The 22,412-nt window shown below is 42.7% G+C and overlaps 1 protein-coding gene across 2 annotated transcripts in view; it reads left to right on the forward strand.

The window, feature by feature from the left end:
* The window catches only part of LOC120997963 (probable cation-transporting ATPase 13A5), a 262,081-nt gene that overhangs the window by 106,556 nt on the left and 133,113 nt on the right, over positions 1 to 22,412 (forward strand). For both annotated transcript variants that reach the window (XM_040428345.1, XM_040428346.1), the window contains exon 13: positions 16,548 to 16,609. In XM_040428345.1, coding sequence (XP_040284279.1) covers positions 16,548 to 16,609 — 62 coding nt within the window. The remainder of the gene's footprint in view (positions 1 to 16,547; positions 16,610 to 22,412) is intronic.

Genomic DNA, 22,412 nt, shown 5'->3' on the forward strand with positions numbered 1-22,412 from the left:
ACCACCTCCTCAGGCAGAGAATTCCATAGTCTCACTGCTCTCACCGTAAAGAATCCTTTTCTATGTTTGTGTACAAACCTTCTTTCCTCCAGACGCAGAGGATGTCCCCTCGTCACAGTAACAGTCCTGGGGATAAATAGATGATGGGATAGATCTCTGTACTGACCCCTAATATATTTATACATAGTAATTAGATCTCCCCTCAGTCGTCTTCTTTCTAAAGTAAATAACCCTAATTTTGATCATCTTTAAGGGTACTGTAGTTGCCCCATTCCAGTTATTACTTTAGTTTCCCTCCTCTGGACCTTCTCCAGTTCTGCTATGTCTGCCTTGTTTACAGAAGCCCAGAACTGTACACAGTACTCCATGTGTGGTCTGACTAGCGATTTGTAAAGTGGTAGGACTATGTTCTTATCATGGGCATCTATGCCCCTTTTGATGCAACCCATTATCCTATTGGCCATGGCAGCAGCTGCCTGACACTGGTTTTTGCAGCTTAGTTTTCTGTTTATTAAAATTCCTAGATCCTTTTCCATGTCAGTGTTACCGAGTGTTTTACCATTTAGTATGTACGGGTGACTTGCATTATTCCTTCCCATGTGCATAACTTTACATTTATCAGAGTTAAACCTCTTCTGCCACTTATCTACCCAAGCCTCCAATCTATCCAGATTCCTCTGTAGTAGTATACTGTCCTCTTCAGTATTAATTACTTTACCCAGTTTAGTGTCATCTGCAAAAATTGATATTGATTGATTTACTATGCAAGCCTTCTACAAGATCATTAATAAATATATTGAAGAGAATAGGGCCCAATACTGACCCCTGAGGTACCCCACTAGTGACAGTGACCCAATCTGAGTGTGTACCCGTTAATAACAACCCTCTGTTTTCTATCACTCAGCCAGTTACTTACCCACATACAGACATTTTCTCCCAGTCCGAGCATTCTCATTTTAGATACTAACCTTTTATGTGGTACAGTGTCAAATGCTTTGGAGAAGTCCAATTATATGACATCCATTGATTTGCCGCTGTCAAGTCTAGAACTTACCTCCTCATAGAAACTGATTAAATTAGTTTGGCGTGACCGATCCCTCATGAAGCCATGCTGATATGGCGTTATTTGCTTATTTCTGTTGAGATGCTCTAAAATAGCATCTCTCAGAAAACCTTCAAACAGTTTACCCACAACAGATGTTAAAGTTACCGGCCTATAGTTTCCAGGCTCTGTTTTTGGACCCTTTTTGAATATTGGCACCACATTTGCTATGCGCCAAACCTGTGGGACATTTCCTGTCAGTATAGAGTCCCCCAAATATCAGAAATAAGTGTCTGGCTATGACATTGATTAATTCCCTTAGGATACGGGGGTGTATGTCATCCGATCCTGGCGATTTGTATATTTTAATCTTTTTAAGTCGCTGTTGTACTTCTTTCTGGGTCAGACAGGACACTTTTAATGGGGAATTTATTTTTACATTCAGCATTTCAACTGACAGTTTATTTTCCTCAGTGAATACATTGGAGAGAAAATATTTTACAGCTTTACTTTCTCCTCGTCGCTCTCTGCGACTCCCCCCTCATTACTCTTTAAAGGACCGACACCTTCAGATTTATACTTTTTAACATTTATATAATTGAAGAACATTTTAGGGTTAGTTTTACTCTCTTTGGCAATTAATCCTCGGTTTCTAGTTTGGCCGCTTTTATTAGTTTTTTACATGTTCTATTTTTTTCCTTATAGTTTTTCAGTGATTCTGTGCAACCCTCCTGTTTTAGTGATTTATATGCTTTATTTTTGTCTTTTTATTGCTTTCTTTATAGTTCTATTTATCCACATTGGTTTCTTTTTGTTACTGTATGGGAATAAAAGGTTAAGTATGTACCTCTCACAATGACATTTTAGGATGATTTTAAAGATATCCCATTTTGTGGCTGTATTTTTATTTTTAAGGACTTTGTCCCAGTTAGTTAGGCCTATGGCTTTTTTGAAGTTTGGTATTTTTGTTCCTCCCTGTAGAAACGCTCTTTTGAATGATAATTGGAAGGTTATTACTTTATGGTCACTATTTCCCAACCTGCACGTCTGTTGTTCTGTCAGACCTATTGGTTAATACAAGTCCAGTATGGCCGTCCCTCTAGTCGGGTCCTGAACCAGTTGGGAGAGGTAATTGTCTTTGGTTATTGCCAAGAACCTGTTTCCTTTATGAGATATACAAGTTTCAGTTTCCCAGTCTATATCTGGGTAGTTAAAGTCCCCCATAATAATGACCTCATTATGATTTGCCGCCTTGTCTATCTCTCGTTTAGTAGTAGATTTTCTGTGGACTCTGGTATATTAGGTGGTTTATAATAAACTCCTATTAGTAATTTATTATTGTTTTTAGCTCCATGTATCTCTACCCACAGTGACTCCACATGTTCATGTCCCTCACTTATATATTCCCAGAGTGTGGGCTTTAGACAGGACTTTACATAAAGGCATACCCCCCCCTCTCTGGGTTTTATGATCCTTTCTAAACAGACTTTAACCTTGTACATTAACTGCCCAGTCATAGCTATCATCCAGCCATGTTTCCGTTATTCCCACTATGTAATAGTCCTCCTCACACATCACGAATTCCAGTTCCCCAGTTTTATTAGTCAGGTTTCTGGCATTAGTATACATACTTTTGAGAGGTTTATGTGTATTTTTTTATACCCTACACCTTTCTTTCTGAACTGTTCTAGTCCCTCCTTCCATTCTTCCACCATTCCCACTACCTTGCCCCGGTCTCTATCTGCACTATCTTCCCCTCCTATAATGTAATTCCCCCCCCCCCCCCCCCCCAGTCCCTAGTTTAAACACTCCTCCAACCTTCTAGCCATCTTGCAGTTTGCTTGGAGTGCTCTCTAATCTCTGCTCAAATCAGTCAAGTTTTACTGTCCCTCACCATCTAGTCTAGAACGGGGAAAGACTGACCGGCTGTAGTCGGAGCACTCGCCCTGAAAAGAGCGACCCCCAGCCGCTGGAACATCGGGCCTGATCTAGTAGTCCCTCTCCTCTCTACTACCTACAAGCACCATCCAACGCGTTAAATGACTCATCAGGGAACAATTTGTGCTGTGCAGAGCGTGTGTGCAGTGGCAGCGCTTCTGTGTTTGGAAAGGCAGTGGCAACTTTGTGCTTAAATTTGCCTCCTTTTATTTTCAGAGCCACGCCCCCTAAATCATTGTTCACCAATCCTTGGGGAGCAGGGGAGGACCGACAGTGCAGCGCTCATCTGCCTCAGCCTGCCCGTCGCTCTTCCCGCCTTCTAGATGTGACACGCTAGGGGATGGGGTAGTTTCCATGGGGATTTAGAGACGCGTCCCCGGCTGGGATCCTTGCCGCTCACTTCCTGTTTATTTCAGCGCTGACATGCCGCTGATACAGTAACAAGCGATCTATACTATGTTGCATCTTTTTGACTACTGGGAGATCTGGCTCATATATTAATACAATATTCTAAAATAGAGGGAGTGTTTTTAATGACTTCTTTATCCTTTAGTTTGCACCTCATTCACCCCCAATGGATGATATGTTCAGGCTAGGGTATATTTAAAAACCATTATTGCCTGTTTGGGGTCAATTCATCCCTTGTGTATAATGTTACAGGCTAGGGTATATTTATAAATCCTTACTGCCTGATTACAGAAGGGGGGAACGTTTTATGGTCATGTGTGCACTCAGTCATAGACACATGACGTGTCTATTACATATGGTGAATATAAGCTGACGCCCCCAAAATAAATTATAAGGGGAGGGAGGGGGGGAGGGGGGCGAAGGCCATTAAAAACGTTATATCTTGATGTGGTTTAAGTAACCCCTCATTTCATTTATTTCTGAGAGGGGGGCCATGTTTATAATTTAGTCTTCTAAATAATTAACATAGATCTTATCCTGTAATACGGGGCATGTCCATGTCACCGATCATCATCCATTACTGGATGGTGATCACTGTATACACTGTAGAGGGGTGGATTGGTTCACATTAGATGCCTATTCAGACTTAACCTGTAGACAAAGAATTTATTTTTTCTTCCTCCCTGATGGTTCAAGCTTATTGGTCAGATGCTTACTCTCATTTTAGTTACAGGTCTTCTATTGTAAAAATGGCTTAAATGATAAGTATTCATTCAGTCCATTTGGTGTTACAGATTTCAGCCTGAATATCCCAATCACCTCCTTTTTTTGGTTGAGGAATGTGTTGGATGCCTACAAATTTCAAACAGTATGCGTCACCCCCATGTACTTGGGTTACGTGTCTTGGCACTGGGGTATCCTTTTCATTGGAAATGTCATTGAAGTGGTCTCTCATGCAACATCTAAGCTCCCTCTTTGTTTTCCCTACATAGTCTAGAGAGCAGCTGCACTGGGCCAGGTATACTACTCCCATTGTTAGACAGTTTATAAAGTTACGGATCTCCTATTCAATTCCTGTGTGGGAGCTCTTAATTTTTTTTTGGTAGTGTTAACCTGGCCACAGGCTACGCATTTCCCACATTTGAGCATTCCTAATGGTCTTCTAGACAGCCAGTTCCCCGTATTTTGTGGGGGTTGGAAGTGGCTATTCATAAGACTATCTCTTAGACTCCGCCCCTTTCTGTAAGTGATCTGAGGGTGCGGTCCAATCACCTCTTCAAGGTCTGGATCAGCACATAGGATATCCCAGTATTTCATAAGTGTTTCTGATTTGCAGGTGTGCATTATCGTATGTACCAATGATTCTAATCTTACTAATAGATGATGTTGCAGTGTCCATTTTCTTGGGGACCAGAAGCGATTCCCTGTTACTGTAGCTGTGCAGGCCGCTTCAAACGAAGATCTGAGGATCCCATTGGGATAACCCCTATCCCTGAATCTGGTTCTTAGGTCATTGGCCTGCATTTTGAATTTACTCATGCTAGAGCAGTTACGACGTAAGCTGAGGTACTGACCTTTGGGTATACCTCTGCACAATGAGTAAGGGTGTGCGCTCTCCCAACGAAGTAGGCTGTTAGTCGCAGTTGTTTTGCGATAAACTGACGTCATGATAATACTGTCAGGACCTCTTTCAATCAGTACATCCAGAAAGGAGAGAGACCTAGAGTCACATACCGAGGTGAATCTAAGTCCTACGTTGTTATTGTTAATAATTTTCCCACAGTCCGTGAAAGAATGTTCTGTCCCCTTCCATAGTAAAAAGACATCATCAATAAATATGAGCCATAGAACTATATTTTCATGCCACTCATTAAGATGTTCTGACCAGATGTAATTGGCCTCCCACCAGCCCAGGAGTGAATTTGCGTAAGATCGTGCACAGGGACTGCCCATTGCGGTACCATGAGCTGGTGGTAATAGCGGTCATTGAAAATAAAATAGTTTCTGGTTAGATTAAAATTCAGAATATCCAGTACAAATGCATTGTGTTATACTAGTCTTGTGTCTCGAGTGGATAGATAGCTCTCCACAGCCCTTAGGCCTAGATGGTGGTGGATTGAGCTATAGAGAGCTTCCACATCTATGGAAGCAAGGATAGTCATCTTGTCTATACATACGCCATTGAGCCGCAGAAGTAGATTGGCTGTGTCTCATATGTATGACGGGAGAGCTTCCACAAATGGTCGGATCAATTTGTCAACATAAATGCCTACATTTTGCCCTAGACTCCCTACCCCCGACACAATAGAACGTCCCTTCAAAGGCATTGTGCCCTTATGTATTTTGGGTAAGGGAGTAAAATATGTCTGTAATCGGGTTTTGAGGCAGTAGGAAGTCATATTCTGACTGATCAATCAGTTTACATTTAAGTCCATCCATCAGGATTTTTTTGGTTTCTGAAGGAAGCCTGTACCCGGATCATTTGGTAAAATTCAATATGACTGTTTGTCATCTAGAATGTCCAAGGACATTCTTTTAGATGTCCTATGGTCCATTAGGACTATGTTGCCCCCCTTGTCTGAGGGCTTTATTACCACATTCCGGTTACGTTCAAGCTTTTTTAAGGAGAAATATTCTTCCCTGCTCAAATTATTTTCACCTTTTATTTTCGGACTGATCTGTTCTAAATCTCTGGAGACTAGTTTGTGGAAGATAGATATATGTGAATCAGGGAGAGGGGGTGGCATTTGGGTACTTTTTAGCTTCAGTGTGGTGAAGGGACCCTCTGCTGTATCGCTTTCTCCTTCTTCTATCAGCTCCACTAAGGTTCTAGTTGCCACTAGATCGCATACATTTATATTTAGTTCATCACACTTTTTTCTATCCTGTAGACGGAAGTGTTTGTACCACAAAAGTTTACGTATAAAGAGGGCAATATCTTAGCTTCATTCAAAGCAATCATAATGGACAGTAGGAACATAGGATAGTCCTTCATTTAAAAGTGAAATGTTCTCAGTGACTTCATAAGATGAAAGGTTAATGATTTTAAATTTGTTATCTGATGTCACTACGCTTCTATACTCCCCTGAGCCTTGTTTCTCAGTTGATAAAGCTGCCAAGCTACCCCCACCGCAAATTATCTAAAAGATAACAGGGCCAATTGCAAAGGAGCCCCCCTATAAACAACAGAAATACGTACAGAAGATTCTTAAGAATACTGTCTCACTTATTTTAACAAGAGAAAAAATAAAAGTTACGTATTTTTCATTAAGGTACACTTAGTTCAATATAGTTTAAATTATCATTTCAAAGTACATGGTTTTCCTATAAGTTTAGAAAAAATCCACATTCAGAGCATACTGAGAACTGCAAAAAAAAAAAAGCCATGGGCAGCAAAACACACAAGAAAATTGTTTTAAAACACCACTACCAGAAAATGCATGGTTTGTAGGGCAATTTACCCTAACATATCTAGCAGTAGCGTTTTTTGGCTCCAAAAAAAATCTTCAATCAGGTAGTACAGTTTGCCAATTTGCATACCTTTTCCCCAAAAGGAACTTTGCTTGGCCTATACGACCTATTACATCGGCTAGGCACTCTCCACAAGGAGGAATAGCACCCACCAAACCACCAACAAAGGCCTCTCGCCCAGCTAAGTTAGTTGCTCTGATGAGAGAAAATCACAAATGAGGTACCGTCTTGGCTATAGTTATATCTCAAAGCCTTTTTCTTTTCTTTTCAAAATTTTTATTATTATACTAAAAGGGAACATCAACATCAATACAGACATTCTTATAAGTCATGTAACTGCAGGTCAAAAGGTACAGAGGCCTTGAAAGAAATCGGACAACATTGTCAAGACAACTCTAGAATAATAACATGTCACTCTGTAACAGGTCAGGGATGATCAGCATAATAATGTTGAAGATGCCCTCAATCAGGGCTAATTATGTTTGCTCTACTGCTCCAAATTGTTCTGATCCTAGGATTTTACATGCATGGAAGAACCCACACTGACACCAGGCAAGGGTCAAAACAGTTTCTTATTTATTACAGGAAGTTAATCAGTATATATGTACATCAGAGGGGGCATTCCCCCTGAGGCTCATGGCATTGTTACATTGGCTAGAATACCAAAACAAGAAACGAGATAACACTTGGCATATGTGCATTGTGCATTGTTTTACTAACTCTGGTATGCAAACTATGTAAACATCTAAGTGCAAGCGCCATATTGTAATGGCTTCACCCTAACAGCAGTACAGCATATGTCATATATAACACATCAGGGAGGAGGGTCCACTTGGAAATTAAGTGAATAGGGCGTTAGCTGAGAGCTGGAGGATATTGGGGCCATCTTACTTAATCAAGAATGATATCCACATCTCTATCAATAGTCTCACGAAATTGGACTGTAAATTCATCTCTAAAATTGAATTGTCAATGCATAAATGAACTAGCAAAAGGAGGGAAAGATCAGGAAAAGAGGGCGGGAGGGGAGGTAGGGTGGAGCCCAACTAGTTGTTATCCTTTCTTTGCAATGGTCATTTATTCCATCTCTTCTTTGTGTGATTCAGAGAAAAGATATGTATGAGATATGTGTGAGTGGCATAGAGACAAGTGAAGGAGAAGGAGAGAGATATGTACAAGTGAGCGTCTCGCAATTCATTGGGGTTTTACAGAACATCCTGTCATGTAGAGAAGCGTCTGTATTTAGTCCAGGGGGACCAGGTAGTCTGAAATGAAGCATGTGATCTAGTCTCCCAGCTAGCTAGCTCTTCTAAATGATACAATGAATCTACTTTTCTCTGTCCACTGAGTCTGATTCCAATGTGTAGGAATCAGTATTCTAGCGACTGCTAAAAGGTCTCTTGCCAACCTGAGTGGTTGGGGATCTTATCTGGGAAAAGATGTAGCAAGCAGATCTCAGGCAATAAGGGGAAGTTCAATCCCATAATCCCGATCTATGTAGGTTATTTGCCTATATTAGTTGTTTAAAGGATGAGGTAAATTTGTTGTAAATTAGTGGTTGGCAAGGATGGGCAGCACATTTTGTTCAGAGAGTGATGCCAGAGTGGGGATTGTGCCAGCAGTTATTAAAGTGTTAATGGTGGAGTTATTTAGTTTAATCTCTTTAGGTATAGTGTTGTTGTAATCAATATCTGAGCTACATTTTATGTCTCTTACTTGTAGTAGTGGGGAAGGGAAAGGGGAGCACAATACTCAGACTTCCTTAATATTCCATATTCATCTGGTTTTGGATATAAAAGGGTTCTGGGTTCTGGGTTCTGTATTGCACTTGGTGTTGAGGCATTTTGACTAGAGAATACAATGTGCCTCATAGGGACCCAAAGCTTATGTGTGGGCCTCCTAACCCAATCCACTATCCTATTCAGGTGGACGGCTCGTACATATGTTTGTGGGGCTGGTAAATCAATTCCACCAAACCATCGAGGGAATTGAAGTGTGGAGTGTTTAATTCTCGGTTTCTTGAAATTCCATATGTATTTGGAGAAAATCCTGTTCAGCTTGGTGTAAAAGATGTTGGGAATATATATGGGTAGAGCTTGAAGTATATAGGTAATATTTGGCCATATGAGGCATTTTGCTAGATTTTTTCAGTCAAACCAAGAAATGTACGGGGTTGGCCATGAGGCTAAGATTTTGGATATCTCCTGTAATAGGGTTAGGAAATTATTTTTATATAGTTGGGCAATCTCAGAGGAGATTTTTATCCCCAGAAATTTGATGGAGGATTGGGACCAGTCAAAAGGCGAAATACTAGCTAGTGGAGAAGACTGACGTTTAGGGAGGGATACATTTAAAACTTGAGACTTACTCATGTTTACCTTGAAATTAGATACAGTACCAAAATCATTGAATATAAGAGCTATATTATTGGAAGTGAGTTGGAAGGATCATCAGCAATAGATCATCAGCATATACTGCAGCCTTATGTTCCCTTCCTCCACAGCTAATCCATAATATGCGGTTGTCCTGTCTTATTTTCTGCAACAAGGTCTCCATAGTTAGCACAAAGAGCAGGGAATACAGGCGACAGCACATCATTCACCATTACTCTAGCGGTAGGGTCTTTGTACATGGAAAAAATACCTTCAATGAAGGTGAGTGGAATACTGAAGGCTGCTAGAGAGGACCAGTCTACCCAGTCGAAAGCCTTTTCGGCATCTGTACTTAGCAGTAATAATGGTTTATCCAATGTTTTAGCATATGTGATAAGTTGCAATACTCTGTTAATGTTGTCCTTACCTTCCCTGCCAGGTACAAACCCAACCTGTTCGGGTGAAATCAGAGATGGAAGGGAGGTTTGTAATCTATGGGCCAATATTTTTGCAAATAGTTTAAAGAGGACCTTTCACCGATTATTACACTATGAACTAACTATACAGACATGTAGAGCGGCGCCCGGGGATCTCACTGCACTTACTATTATCCCTGGGCGCCGCTCCGTTCTCCCGTTATGCCCTCCGGTATCTCCGCTCACTAAGTTATAGTAGGCGGAGATTCCAGTCACTAAGTTATGGTAGGCGGAGTCTGCCTTGTTCTGCTCTAGCGCTGGCCAATTGCAGCGCAGAGCTCACAGCCTGGGAGGTTATTTTCTCCCAGGCTTTGAGCTCTGCAATGCGATTGGCCAGCGCTACAGAAGAACAAGGGCAGACTCCGCCTACCATAACTTAGTGAACGGAGATACCGGAGGACAAAGCAGGAGAACGGAGCGGCGCCCGGGTATAATAGTAAGTGCAGTGAGATCCCCGGGCGCCACTCTACATGTCTGTATAGTTAGTTCATAGTGTAATAATCGGTGAAAGGTCCTCTTTAAGGTCCACGTTAAGCAAGGAGATGGGCCGATAGTTGCCACATAGAGTAGGGTCCTTCCCATCCTTATGGATAATAGAGATTTGGGCCATTAAAGTTTGTTTATGAAAGGGAGTACCAGTTAGTGCAGCATTATATAACTTCTTAAGGTACGGAAGCAGAGTCTCTGAACAAGTATCGTAGTAGAATGGGGACAGTCCGTCTGGGCCAGGACATAAATTTTTAGGTGTAGTGGCAATTGCTTCTTTCATTTCTTGAATGGATATAGTGGAACAGAGTTTTGGGGATTAAGCCTCTGTTACTTGGAGGAGCGATAATGTGGAGAGGAAATTATCTATCATTTCTTTTTTAGTCTTGGTATCGATAGACCCCTGAGACATTTTGTAAATTATACAGCTGTTTATAAAAGTCGCTGAATTCTTGTGCAATATCCTCTGTTTTGTGTAGTAAAGTGCCCGAGGAGCTTTTGAGGCTAGCGATGAATGATTTGTTTTTCCTATTTTTAATCTGAGCCAGCATAAATCTGGTTTGCTTATCGCAATGAGCGTAATGTTTATATTTTGCATACAGGTAAGCTTTGGCTGAGCGAAGATTAAGACTATTTTTAAGCTCATCTCGGAGGGATGTTAATTCTGTTAGATGTAAAGCTAATAAGGATCTCCTGTGCAGACACTCCAATTGTGAGATTTCCTGTTGTAAATCTGATATTTTCTTAGTCTTTTATTTATGTACTGTAGGAAAGCGCAAGGGGCCGTCATTGATGGAAGATATGTGTCACCAAGGTTCCATGACTGACACTGCTGGTTATTTAGTGTGGCTGTAAAGCCAATCCGGGCCGGCTCTTACTTGGAGCAGCCAAAGTGCAGGGTGGGTGGCTGTTCCCCACGTTCCAGGCTGGGTTTTGGTTATGGATAAAACCGAGCCAACAGTCTTAGCTGGGTGTGGATTATCCTCCATTTGACAGTGAATCTGTGGAGTCTCTGTGGTTTGGGATCTGCATGTTGTGTGTCCCGTACTAAAGGGCTGAGAGCTGCATTGCTGGAAAGCAGGCCCTAAAGCCTGTTGGGGACTGCTACTGCCAAAACCGCTGACAAGGTGAATGCTTTTTGTTTTGTGGACTTGCCATGGTGTGAATGAACACCAAGACGACGAACTGTCATTTTTGTTTGTGTGAATGAACACTGCACTGTTTAAGTCAAAGACTTTGTTTTTGCCTCTGTACTGCATCCACTAATCTGCCTACCAGAGCGAATCCCCACAGTACATATGCAGAGAGAGATATGAATTCTCCTCTGAAATGCGATTTGTGTGCCTCCCAAAGTGTCTGCAGTGAGACCTCCCCATTATCATTCGTTTTAAAGAATTCCTTTAGGTGTCGCTTTATTTTTTGGACATTTTGGGGGGTTTAAGAAGGTCATTTAGTCTCCAGCATCTAGAAGGAGGTGGGGGTAGTGGTGTAAATTAGTTCCACAAGTGAGTGATCTGAAAGGACTTGTGTTTTAATATCAGAGGAGTGGCAATGTTGAATATGGTTAATGGGGATAAATATATAATCTATCCGTTGATAGGAATTGTGTGGGGCCGAGTAAGGCTACTTTCACACCTGCGTTCAGGTGTCCCTCGTGAGCTCCGTTTGAAGGGGCTCACAAGCGGCACCGAACGCAGCCGTCCAGCCCTGATGCATTCTCAGTGGAGGCGGATCCGCTGAGAATGCATCAGTCTGCCAGCGTTCAGCCTCCGCTCCGCTCAGTGAGCAGACACCTGAACGCTGCTTGCAGCGTTCGGGTGTCCGCCTGGCCGTGCGGAGGCGAGCGGATCTGTCCAGACTTATAATGGAAGTCAATGGGGACGGATCCGCTTGAAGATGACACCATATGGCTCAATCTTTAAGCGGATCCGTCCCCCATTGACTTTCAAAGTAAAGTCTGGACGGATCCGTTCAGGCTACTTTCACACTTAGAAATTTTTCTAAGTTATAATGCAGACGGATCCGTTCTGAACGGATGCAAACGTCTGCATTATAGGAGCGGATCCGTCTGATGAAACATCAGACGGATCCGCTCTGAACGCTAGTGTGAAAGTAGCCTAATGTGTGAAATCCCTAACTGAGGGGTGCAAGGCACGCCACGAGTCAGCTAGTTGTAAGAAGTAAAGTAACTGTTTTTATTTCCCTAAGGTCCTAAATTGATGGGTCGATTTTCCATTAGACGTGTCTGAGTGAGTTCAGAACCACATTAAGGTCACCTCCCAAGTCAAAGGTCCCCTCTGAGAAGCAAGAGAATATCTTCAAGACCTTAATAAGCCAAGGGACTTGATCCTTGTTGGGGGCATAGACATTTCCAATTGTGATCATAGTGTTACCTATTTTCCCTTTTAATAAAGAGGTAGCGGTCCTCGGTATCGACACATTTATCAACCAATGAAAAGGAAATATGTTTGCTAATTCCTATGCTTACGCACTTTGAGGTGCCACTGTCTGATCCTGTATCATACCATGTGGAAAAATTAAGTCTGTTCATAGTGGTAATGTTGGTTTTCCTAAACTGCGTTTCCTGTATCAAACAAGTATCTGCTTTATTCTTTTTAAGAAAATAAATCACCTGACCTCTATTAGATGGAGAATTTAAGCCTCTCACATTGTAGGAGACGATATTAAGTCATGTCATTTGTATATCTAGGAAAAGGAGCCATTAGCTGATTAGCCATATTATTATCAGTGGCCCGCAGAGTTGAAGGGGGGAGGGAAGAGCGAGGATAGAGGGGAAAAGGAAAGGTTAGGGTGGTGTAGCCCAACACAAATAGGTGAATCAGGTGCTTTGCAAGAGCTCTATAGGAAGGTACAGCCATTGACAGCAATATAACAGATGCCATGGCTGTAGAGACCCAACTAAGTGCGTATGTATGACATTGTAAGTAGGAGTAAAAATAAAGGGTAGAAAATATTACAGATATCTAAAGAAGTAAATGGTAGTGCTACAAGGGAGTAGTGGAAATTTAGAGATAGCGGGAGAGCTTATAAAGTGGAGAAGTATGTGCTGGATCAGCCTCAAGAATGTTCACGTTGATCAGCTGATGGAAGAATAATAATTATGTATAATGTAAGAAGGTACCTAGCTTCCATCCACGATGATTCCATGTGTCACCGAAGTTCCTGGCCTCGGTGAAGTAAGAGCCGGTATTTTATGTGTCAACAGCAGCTATTGCTAATTGACACCTAAAGATTTAGCATGGCTGTTATAGCTGATCCGGGATGGCTCTTACTGGGAGTAGTCAAAGTGCTGGGTGGGTGACTACTCCCCATGTTCCAGGCCAGGTTTTGCCAGGCATAAAAACCAGCCAGCACTGCCAGGATTTACCTCCCTCTGACAGTGGAGCTCAGGAGTCTGTGTGCTGTGAACTGAGGGCAGCACGGATTTGAGGTTTAGCCGGGCTGGAGGACTCAAGCCCCTCTAATGATGAACAGGCCACCTATGGACTTGATGAGGCTGAATGGCTAACAGGGTGTGAATTAACACCCAGGAGAAAAGGTGACTTTTATTGTTTATAAACTTGTGTGAACAAACACCAAGCCACCTGCGTTTTGTGATACACCTTATCTGCATTTTGTTATACACCAATGTGTGAATAAACACCGCTGTTTGATTCAAGAACTGTGTACTGCCTCTATACTGCATCCGCTAGTCCTAACTACCAGAGCAAATCCCCACAATAGAGAAAGAAAGTTAGCAAAGTGAAAAAAAGAGCAAATAGGAGAGGGACATTTGGTAGTGTCTATACTTCATACCCCTGTTTTAAGTTGGTATTTATAGGGGAAAAAGTCATGTTGCTACTGGGACCCAGTATGAGAACATCACCGGTAACATGTGTTTGGGTAGGGAAGGCAGGCTCAGGCCTATTCTAGAAAAAGAATAAGAAGATAGATCTTTTAGAGGGAAAATAGTTTGCAAGAGAGCAGAATTGAATATAGATAGAAGTAGAGAGAGGGAGAAGTGGAAACATAAAGCCCCTATAGATATTCATATAGGTTACAGTACCAATTAGTATCAAGGTACTGATAGTGAGAAAGATGTCCCTGTTACCGACCTATCAGTTCAGGTGTTATATGTAATGATGCCTTTCGGTGTCAGTCTTCCTCCCTTTCTCCTGGATTTTGCAGATCACCTGTGCATGACTTCTTCCCATGGGGTTGGTGGTTGGAGATGTGGTAAATTTGCCAGGTCCTTCATCACTGCCTAATCAGGAATCTGCAGGTCTGGTAGATCCAAGGTCGTGTATACTTTTAGAAGGTCTGTGACTGACCAGACTAGGAATCTTTTATTACCCGATGCGAACATGAGTCCGAATGGGAATTTCCAGCTGTATTGGATGCCCTTAGATCTAAGAGCTTCTGTTAATGGCTTGAGGGCTCTTCTTTTTTATATTGTTTATGGAGATAAGTCCTGGAAAAAAGATGTAGATGATCTAGTGAGACGCAGAATCTCTTCCTTCACGCTGTAATTGAGGAGGCGGCATATGACATCTCGTGGCGGTTCAAACTCTTTAGGTTTCCTCAGCAGCGCTCTGTGGATTCTTTCTATTATAATATCATTTGCATAGGAGTCTCCTAAGATAGAGTGGAAGATTTGCAGAACTGTCGAGTGAAGAGCTGTTGGTAGAATAGATTCTGGAAGGTCTTTTATTTGCAGGTTGTTTCTGCGGCTTCTGTTCTCCTGGTCTTCAATAGCTTCAAAGGCCGCATTGAGGTAATTTTGGCAGGACGACAAATTAGCCGTGACAGCTGAACTATAACTTCATATAACTGCATTTGCCATTTCCAGTTGCTCAACTCTTGTTACTCTATGTTTCACATCTTGCATTATATCTTGTAAGTCCTTAGAAAGGGGTCCAAGGCTTTGGCCATAGCTTTGTCGAGAGATTTTTGTAAGAAGGAGCGAGAGATTGGAAGAGAGTCTTGATGGGAAAGTACATCCATCTCACTATCTGATTCTTCTCCAGTGTCAGCGTGAGCCAGAGGAAGAACATCTATTGGATGGTGTAGACATTCTCTGAATCGGTGGTTGGAGTTAGATGTATTTGTCCATTTTTCTGAGTCTTTAGAGGCAGCTTGCCCAATTTTGACCATTTTGTCACAAGGAAATAGGCTTTAGGTCTCCTGGGAACCTTGAATACTGTTTACATCAGAGACACGTATTAAGCACTCGGAGAGTGGAAATTATAGCGCATTAAAGCTACAGAAAAATTTGGACAGAGTCCTGAAGTTAGTGATGTTGCACCTTAAACACAGTGGCAGTTATTTAGATCATTAGAACAATCCAGAAAATTGGAGCAGTGCTCTTACATAGAGGAGGGGGGTAGGAGTCAGATCCTTTTATGTTATGCAGAGAAATGTTCGCAATAAAGTACAGAAGCGCCAACAACACGCACAGCAGTTTAAAGAGCAGGCTGCGGGACCAGAACCACCAGGGAGGATCCGGTATAGATATAACTGGAGAGACCGGTCCTCTGGTGAGTTGTGTGTCTTAGCTGGTGTTCCACCATGTTAGTGGTTAGAGGTATCGCTGATTGCTAGGGCAAGGAGGCACTCACGATGTGTCGCCGAGCAGGTCAGCATGCTGTGCCGCGAAACAGGACGGTCACCGGGGACTGACAGAACTCGGTGGAACTCGGCTTTAGATCTGGGCTCTAGGTACAGTGCAATAAAAGTCCGGGGAGAGCACTTCTCTTACCGGGACACTCAGCTCTTGGTTCGGATAGTGTTTCAGTCTCAGGGCCGGAAGCGATGATGGCTCGCGAGGCATGGAGCTTCACAGCGGGCGACCGTTAGGCTTCTTGGCCGCGTAGGCCTCTGTTGTAGAGGAGGCAAATCTCCAGACCAGTCGGTCTAAGATCGATGAAAATAGTATGTACTCCCTGGTACTGGGCAGCTGGGCTGTTCTGCAGCTCCGATATCCGTCAATGGCCAAGAATTATAAGGATAAGTCAGAGAGTTCTCTGAAACACGTCTTGGCAGCACTGTGGCAGACCACGCCCCCATCTCAAATCCTTTTTAAAGGGTTGACCTTTTATATGTAGGATATTTGCCTTCCAACAGGTGGCACTAGAGGCATAGTTTTCTTTCTTTTTTTTTTTTTTTTTTGAAAGAGAGCTAATTTTTTGCCTTAATAAAAATAAAAAATAAATAAAAAGCAGTGCTTTTCTAAAAATATGTATTGTGAAACCACCCAAAATGTAATTTATTTTGTTCTACTGCTGCATATTGTTATTGGTGAACATACTGTAACATTTCTATAAATATAATTTATTGATAAAATTTAAATCATAGACTGGAACATTGACAGAAGATGGCCTTGATTTAATGGGTGTGATACCATCAGAAAGTTCAAGGTAAAGCTTACATTTATTGTATTATATTCTTATCCTGTGTTTTTTTGTTTTTGTTTACTTTATACATACGTAACAAACTTTAACTTGGCACTTGACATAAATGCACAGTTGCAGAAAACTAACTTTTTCAGTCTTGTCCTGTGTAAATTTAAGCAATGCTCTATACGTAACATGTTTAAAGGCTATGGACACTTATGGGACAATTTTTCTATCATTGTATTGTGCTTATTTTGGCCTAAAAAGCATTTTTCCATTTGATAGTTATGAAAAAAATTCAAGTACTGGTAGTTGTTTTCTATTACCTTTTTGGTTGTCTGTGATTCTGCAGACTGTTCTTTCTACTGTACTTTTCACTGAAATCCATCACAGAGCTGCAATGACCTATAGCTCTACTTTCCTGGCAGCTCATAAACACTAATTTCAGCTAAATTATAATTAAACTAGTTGTGAAGACCATTTATATTGATAACCTATGGTCAGAATAGGTCATCAATATCTAACCAGCGGGGGTCTGACACCTGCAATTCAGCTGTTTGAACAGGAGGCAGCTCTCCATGCAAGTGCTGCTTCCTCTTACACTGCCCGTCGTTCCGGCGGTGCAGTGTAATGACAGGTAATAATCACTTCATTCACTTGAATGGAGTGAGTACTTGTAATTACAATACGCCACCACTCCAGAGGAAACAACGCGTAGTGTAATGAAGAGGAAGCTGTGCTTGCATGGAACTCTGTCCCCTCTTCAAACTGCTGACAGGCAGGGTTGCCGGGTGTTGGACCCCCACCAATCAGATATTGATGACCTATCCTGACCATAGGTTATCAATATAAATAGCCTGCACAACCCCTTTAAGAGCTGTCAGTGAAGATGAGGGCTAAAGATTGAAGTGTTCTCTGACAAATTTCAGTGAGAAACAATAAAAACTGCATAATCAGTTAAAACCAGAAGGCTGTAGAAGACAAATGTTTTATATATTTTTTTAAAATAAAGATCAATTGTAAAAATGATTTTTAGCCTAAAATAAGCATAATACAATAATATTGTCCTCATAGGTTCCATAGCCTGTAAGTGGCAGGTAAAATTTGCTCCAGGTGTATAGCCAAATTTTTTTTGCCACAAAACCGTTATAAAAGATAATGTTAATGGTCGGGGTAAATGTGTGGATATTGTTTATCTAAATACTACAATACCAGGGAGCTACTTTTAAACATCACTAACCGTTTGATATGTGCACAGTGGCTTAATGGTTAGCACTGGTCCCTTGCAGAGCTGCGGTCCTAGGCATAAATCTGACCAATGACAATATCTGCGTGGAGTTTGTATGTTCTCCCAGTGTTTGTGCATTTCCTCCCACACTCTACCGACATTGTCAGTTATGTTTCCTATCAGTATGTCTTCAAAGTGATGCGGAACATGTCGGCGCCATGTAGGTAAAATAAATGTCATAGAGACATATCAAAAGTTTTGAGTGCTGAGAGCCCTACCAATCGAGAGGATATATAGCTCTCTGTCCGTGCTCCCGAGTACAGAATCGAGGCAGACACAATACTTGGAGCCTATCTCCGATCAAAAAAGTTTTTTTTAAATGTTAGTGAGGCTTTTAAGGCAAAGAAAATTATAAGATACATTTTCCCCATAGACATTGGTTATTTTGGTTTTGAGCATGTGCAATTGTTTTTTTTTTTTTGGCGTTTCATCTCTGTCTTCCGAGAGCAATAAATGTATTTATTTTTCTTTTTATGTAGCTGTATGAGGCCTTGTTTTTTTGCAGGATGAGCTCTTTAAATCCTTAGGGACCTGGCTCATTTTCACCTTAAGGACCAGGCCATTTTTTGCAAATCTGACCAGTGTCACTTTAAGTGGTGATAACTTTAAAATGCTTTGACTTAGGCCTCTTTCACACGACCGTTGTGTGCACCCGTGGCCGTTGTGCCATTTTCCGTCTTTTTTCGCGGACCCCATGACTTTCAATGGGTCCATGGAAAAAACGGAAAATGCACCGTTTTGCAGCCGCATCCGAGATCCGTGTTTCCTGGCCGTGAAAAAAATATGACCTGTCCTATTTTTTTCACGGCCAACGGTTCACGGACCCATTCAAGTCAATGGGTCCGTGAAAGAACACGGATGCACACAAGATTGGCATCCGTGTCTGTGATCCGTGGCCGTAGGTTACTTTTTATACAGACGGATCCGAAGATCCGTCTGCATAAAAGCTTTTTCATAGCTGAGTTTTCACTTTGTGAAAACTCAGAACCGACAGTATATTCTAACACAGAAGCGTTCCCATGGTGATGGGGACGCTTCTAGTTAGAATACACTACAAACTGTGTACAAGACTGCCCCCTGCTGCCTGGCAGCACCCGATCTCTTACAGGGGGCCGTGATCAGCACAATTAACCCCTTCAGGTGCGGCACCTGAATGGGTTAATTGTACTATCATATCCCCCTGTAAGAGATCAGGGCTGCCAGGCAGCAGGGGGCAGACCCTCCCCCCCTCCCCAGTTTGAATATCATTGGTGGCCAGTGCGGCCCCCCCCCCTCTATTGTAATAATAGGTTGGTGGCCAGTGCGGCCCCCCCCCTCCCTCTATTGTAATTATTCGTTGGTGGCACAGTGTGCGCCCCCCCCCCTCCCTCCCTCTATTGTAATAATTCGATGGTGGCACAGTGTGCGCCCCCCATCGGCCCCCCCTCCCTCTATAGCATTAACAACATTGGTGGCCAGTGAATGGGTTAATTGTACTATCATATCCCTCTATTGTAATTATTCGTTGGTGGCACAGTGTGCGCCCCCCCCTTTCCCTCCCTCTATTGTAATTATTCGTTAGTGGCACAGTGTGCGCCCCCCCCCCCCTCCCTCCCTCTATTGTAATAATTCGTTGGTGGCACAGTGTGCGCCTCCCATCTCCCCCCCCCCCCATTATTGGTGGCAGCGGAGCTCCGATCGGAGTCCCAGTTTAATCGATGGGGCTCCGATCGGTAACCATGGCAACCAGGACGCTACTACAGTCCTGGTTGCCATGGTTACTTAGCAATAGTACAATAGTAGAAGATTCATACTTACCTGCTGGTGGCTGCTGCAATGTTCGTGTCCGGCCGGGAGCTCCACCTACTGGTAAGTGACAGGGTCTGTGCGGCGCATTGCTAAATGAACTGTCACTTACCAGTAGGAGGAGCTCCTGGCCGGACACGAACATCGCAGCTCCCAGGTAAGTATGAATCTTTTACTATTGTACTATTGCTAGTAACCCACTGCCACCAATGATCGGGGGGGGGAGATGGGAGGCCGCACACTGGCCACCAATGTTGTTAATGCTATAGAGGGAGGGGGGGCCGATGGGGGGCGCACACTGTGCCACCAACGATTTATTACAATAGAGGGAGGAAGGGGGGGCGCACACTGTGCCACCAACGATTTATTACAATAGAGGGAGGAAGGGGGGGGGCGCACACTGTGCCACCAACGAATTATTACAATAGAGGGAGGAAGGGGGGGGGGGCCGCACTGGCCACCAATGATATTCAAACTGGGGAGGGGGGGGGTCTGCCCCCTGCTGCCTGGCAGCCCTGATCTCTTACAGGGGGATATGATAGTACAATTAACCCCTTCAGGTGCGGCACCTGAGGGGTTAATTGTGCTGATCACGGCCCCCTGTAAGAGATCGGATACTGCTAGGCAGCAGGGGGCAGTCATGTACACAGTTTGTAGTATATTCTAACTAGAAGCGTCCCCATCACCATGGGAACGCCTCTGTGTTAGAATATACTGTCGGAATAGAGGTTTCACGATCTAACTCATATCCGACAGTATATTCTAACATTGAGGCGTTCCCATGGTGATGGGGACGCTTCAAGTTAAAATATACCATCGGATTGGAGAAAACTCTGATCCGATGGTATAAAAGGGACTCCAGACTTTACATTGAAAGTCAATGGGGACGGATCCGTTTGAAATGGCACCATATTGTGTCAACGTCAAACGGATCCGTCCCATTGACTTGCATTGTAATTCAGGACGGATCCGTTTGGCTCCGCACGGCCAGGCTTTTTTTTCATGTCCGAGGATCCTCCAAAAATCAAGGAAGACCCACGGACGAAAAAACGGTCACGGATCACGGAAAAACGGGACTTCGTTTTGCGGACCGTGAAAATATACTGTCGTGTGCAATAAGCCTTAGGCTACTTTCACACTAGCGTTCGGGGCTCCGCTTGTGAGCTCCGTTTGAAGGGGCTCACAAGCGGCCCCGAACGCATCCGTACTACCCTAATGCATTCTCAGTGGACGCGGATCCGCTCAGAATGCATCAGTCTGGCAGCGTTCAGCCTCCGCTCAGCAAGCGGACACCTGAACGCTGCTTGCAGCGTTCGGGTGTCCGCCTGGCCGTGCGGAGGCAAGCGGATCCATCCAGACTTACAATGTAAGTCAATGGGGGCGGATCCGTTTGAAGATGACACCATATGGCTCAATCTTCAAACGGATCCGTCCCCCATTGACTTTCAATGTAAAGTCTGGACGGATCCGTTCAGGCTACTTTCAGACTTAGAATTTTTTTTAAACTATAATGCAGACGGATCCGTTCTGAACGGATACAAACGTCTGCATTATAGGAGCGGATCCGTCTGAGCAGACATCAGACGGACCCGCTCTGAACGCTAGTGTGAAAGTAGCCTTATCCAGGCCATTCTGAGATTGTTTTTTCGTCACATATTGTACTTCATGACACTGGTAAAATGGAATAAAAAAAATCTTTTTTAATTTATAAAAAAATACCATATTTACCCCAAAAATTTGAAAAATTAGCAAATTTCAATTTCTCTACTTCTATAATAGATAGTAATGCCTCCAAAAATAGTTATTATTTTACATTCCCCATATGTCTACTTCATGTTTGGATCATTTTGGGAATGACATTTTATTTTTTGGGGATGTTACAAGGCTTAGAAGTTTAGAAGCAAATCTTGAAATTTTTCAGAAATTTTCAAAAACCCACTTTTTAAGGACCAGTTCAGGTCTGAAGTCACTTTGTGAGGCTTACATAATAGAAACCACCCAAACATGACCCCATTCTATAAACTACACCCCTCAAACTGATTTTACAAACTTCGTTAACTGTTTAGGTGTTCCACAAGAGTTATTGGCAAATGGAGATGAAATTTAAGAATTTCAATTTTTTGGCTAATTTTCCATTTTAATCCATTTTTTACAGTAACAAAGCAAGGGTTAACAGCCAAACAAAACTCAATATTTATGGCCTCGATTCTGTAGTTTGCAGAAACACCCCATATGTGGCCGTAAACTACTGTATGGGCACATGGTAGGGCGTATAAGGAAAGGTGCGCCGTGTGGTTTTTGGAAGGCAGATTTTGCTGGACTGGTTTATTTACACCATGTCCCATTTGAAGCCCCCCTGATGCACCCCAAGAGTAAAAACTCCATAAACGTGACCCCATTTTGGAAACTACGGGATAAGGTGACAGTTTTTTGGGGACTATTTTTTGGGTACATATGATTTTTGGTTGCTCTATACTACATTTTTGTGAGGCAATGTTACCAAAAATAGAAATTCTGAAATTCATCTCCATTTGCCATAAACTGTTGAGAAACACCTAAAGGGTTAATAAAGTTTGTAATAATCAGTTTTTAATACCTTGAGGGGTGTAGTTTCTTAGATGGGGTCACTATTATGGAGTTTCTACTCTAGGGGTGCATCAGGGATTCTTCAAATAGGACATGGTGCCAAAACAAAAAGGCCATCACAATCTGCCTTCCAGAAACAATACGGCGTTCCTTTCCTTCTGCGCCTTG

The sequence above is a fragment of the Bufo bufo genome, chromosome 4 (genome assembly GCF_905171765.1).
Source record: "Bufo bufo chromosome 4, aBufBuf1.1, whole genome shotgun sequence".
NCBI lineage: Eukaryota > Metazoa > Chordata > Amphibia > Anura > Bufonidae > Bufo > Bufo bufo.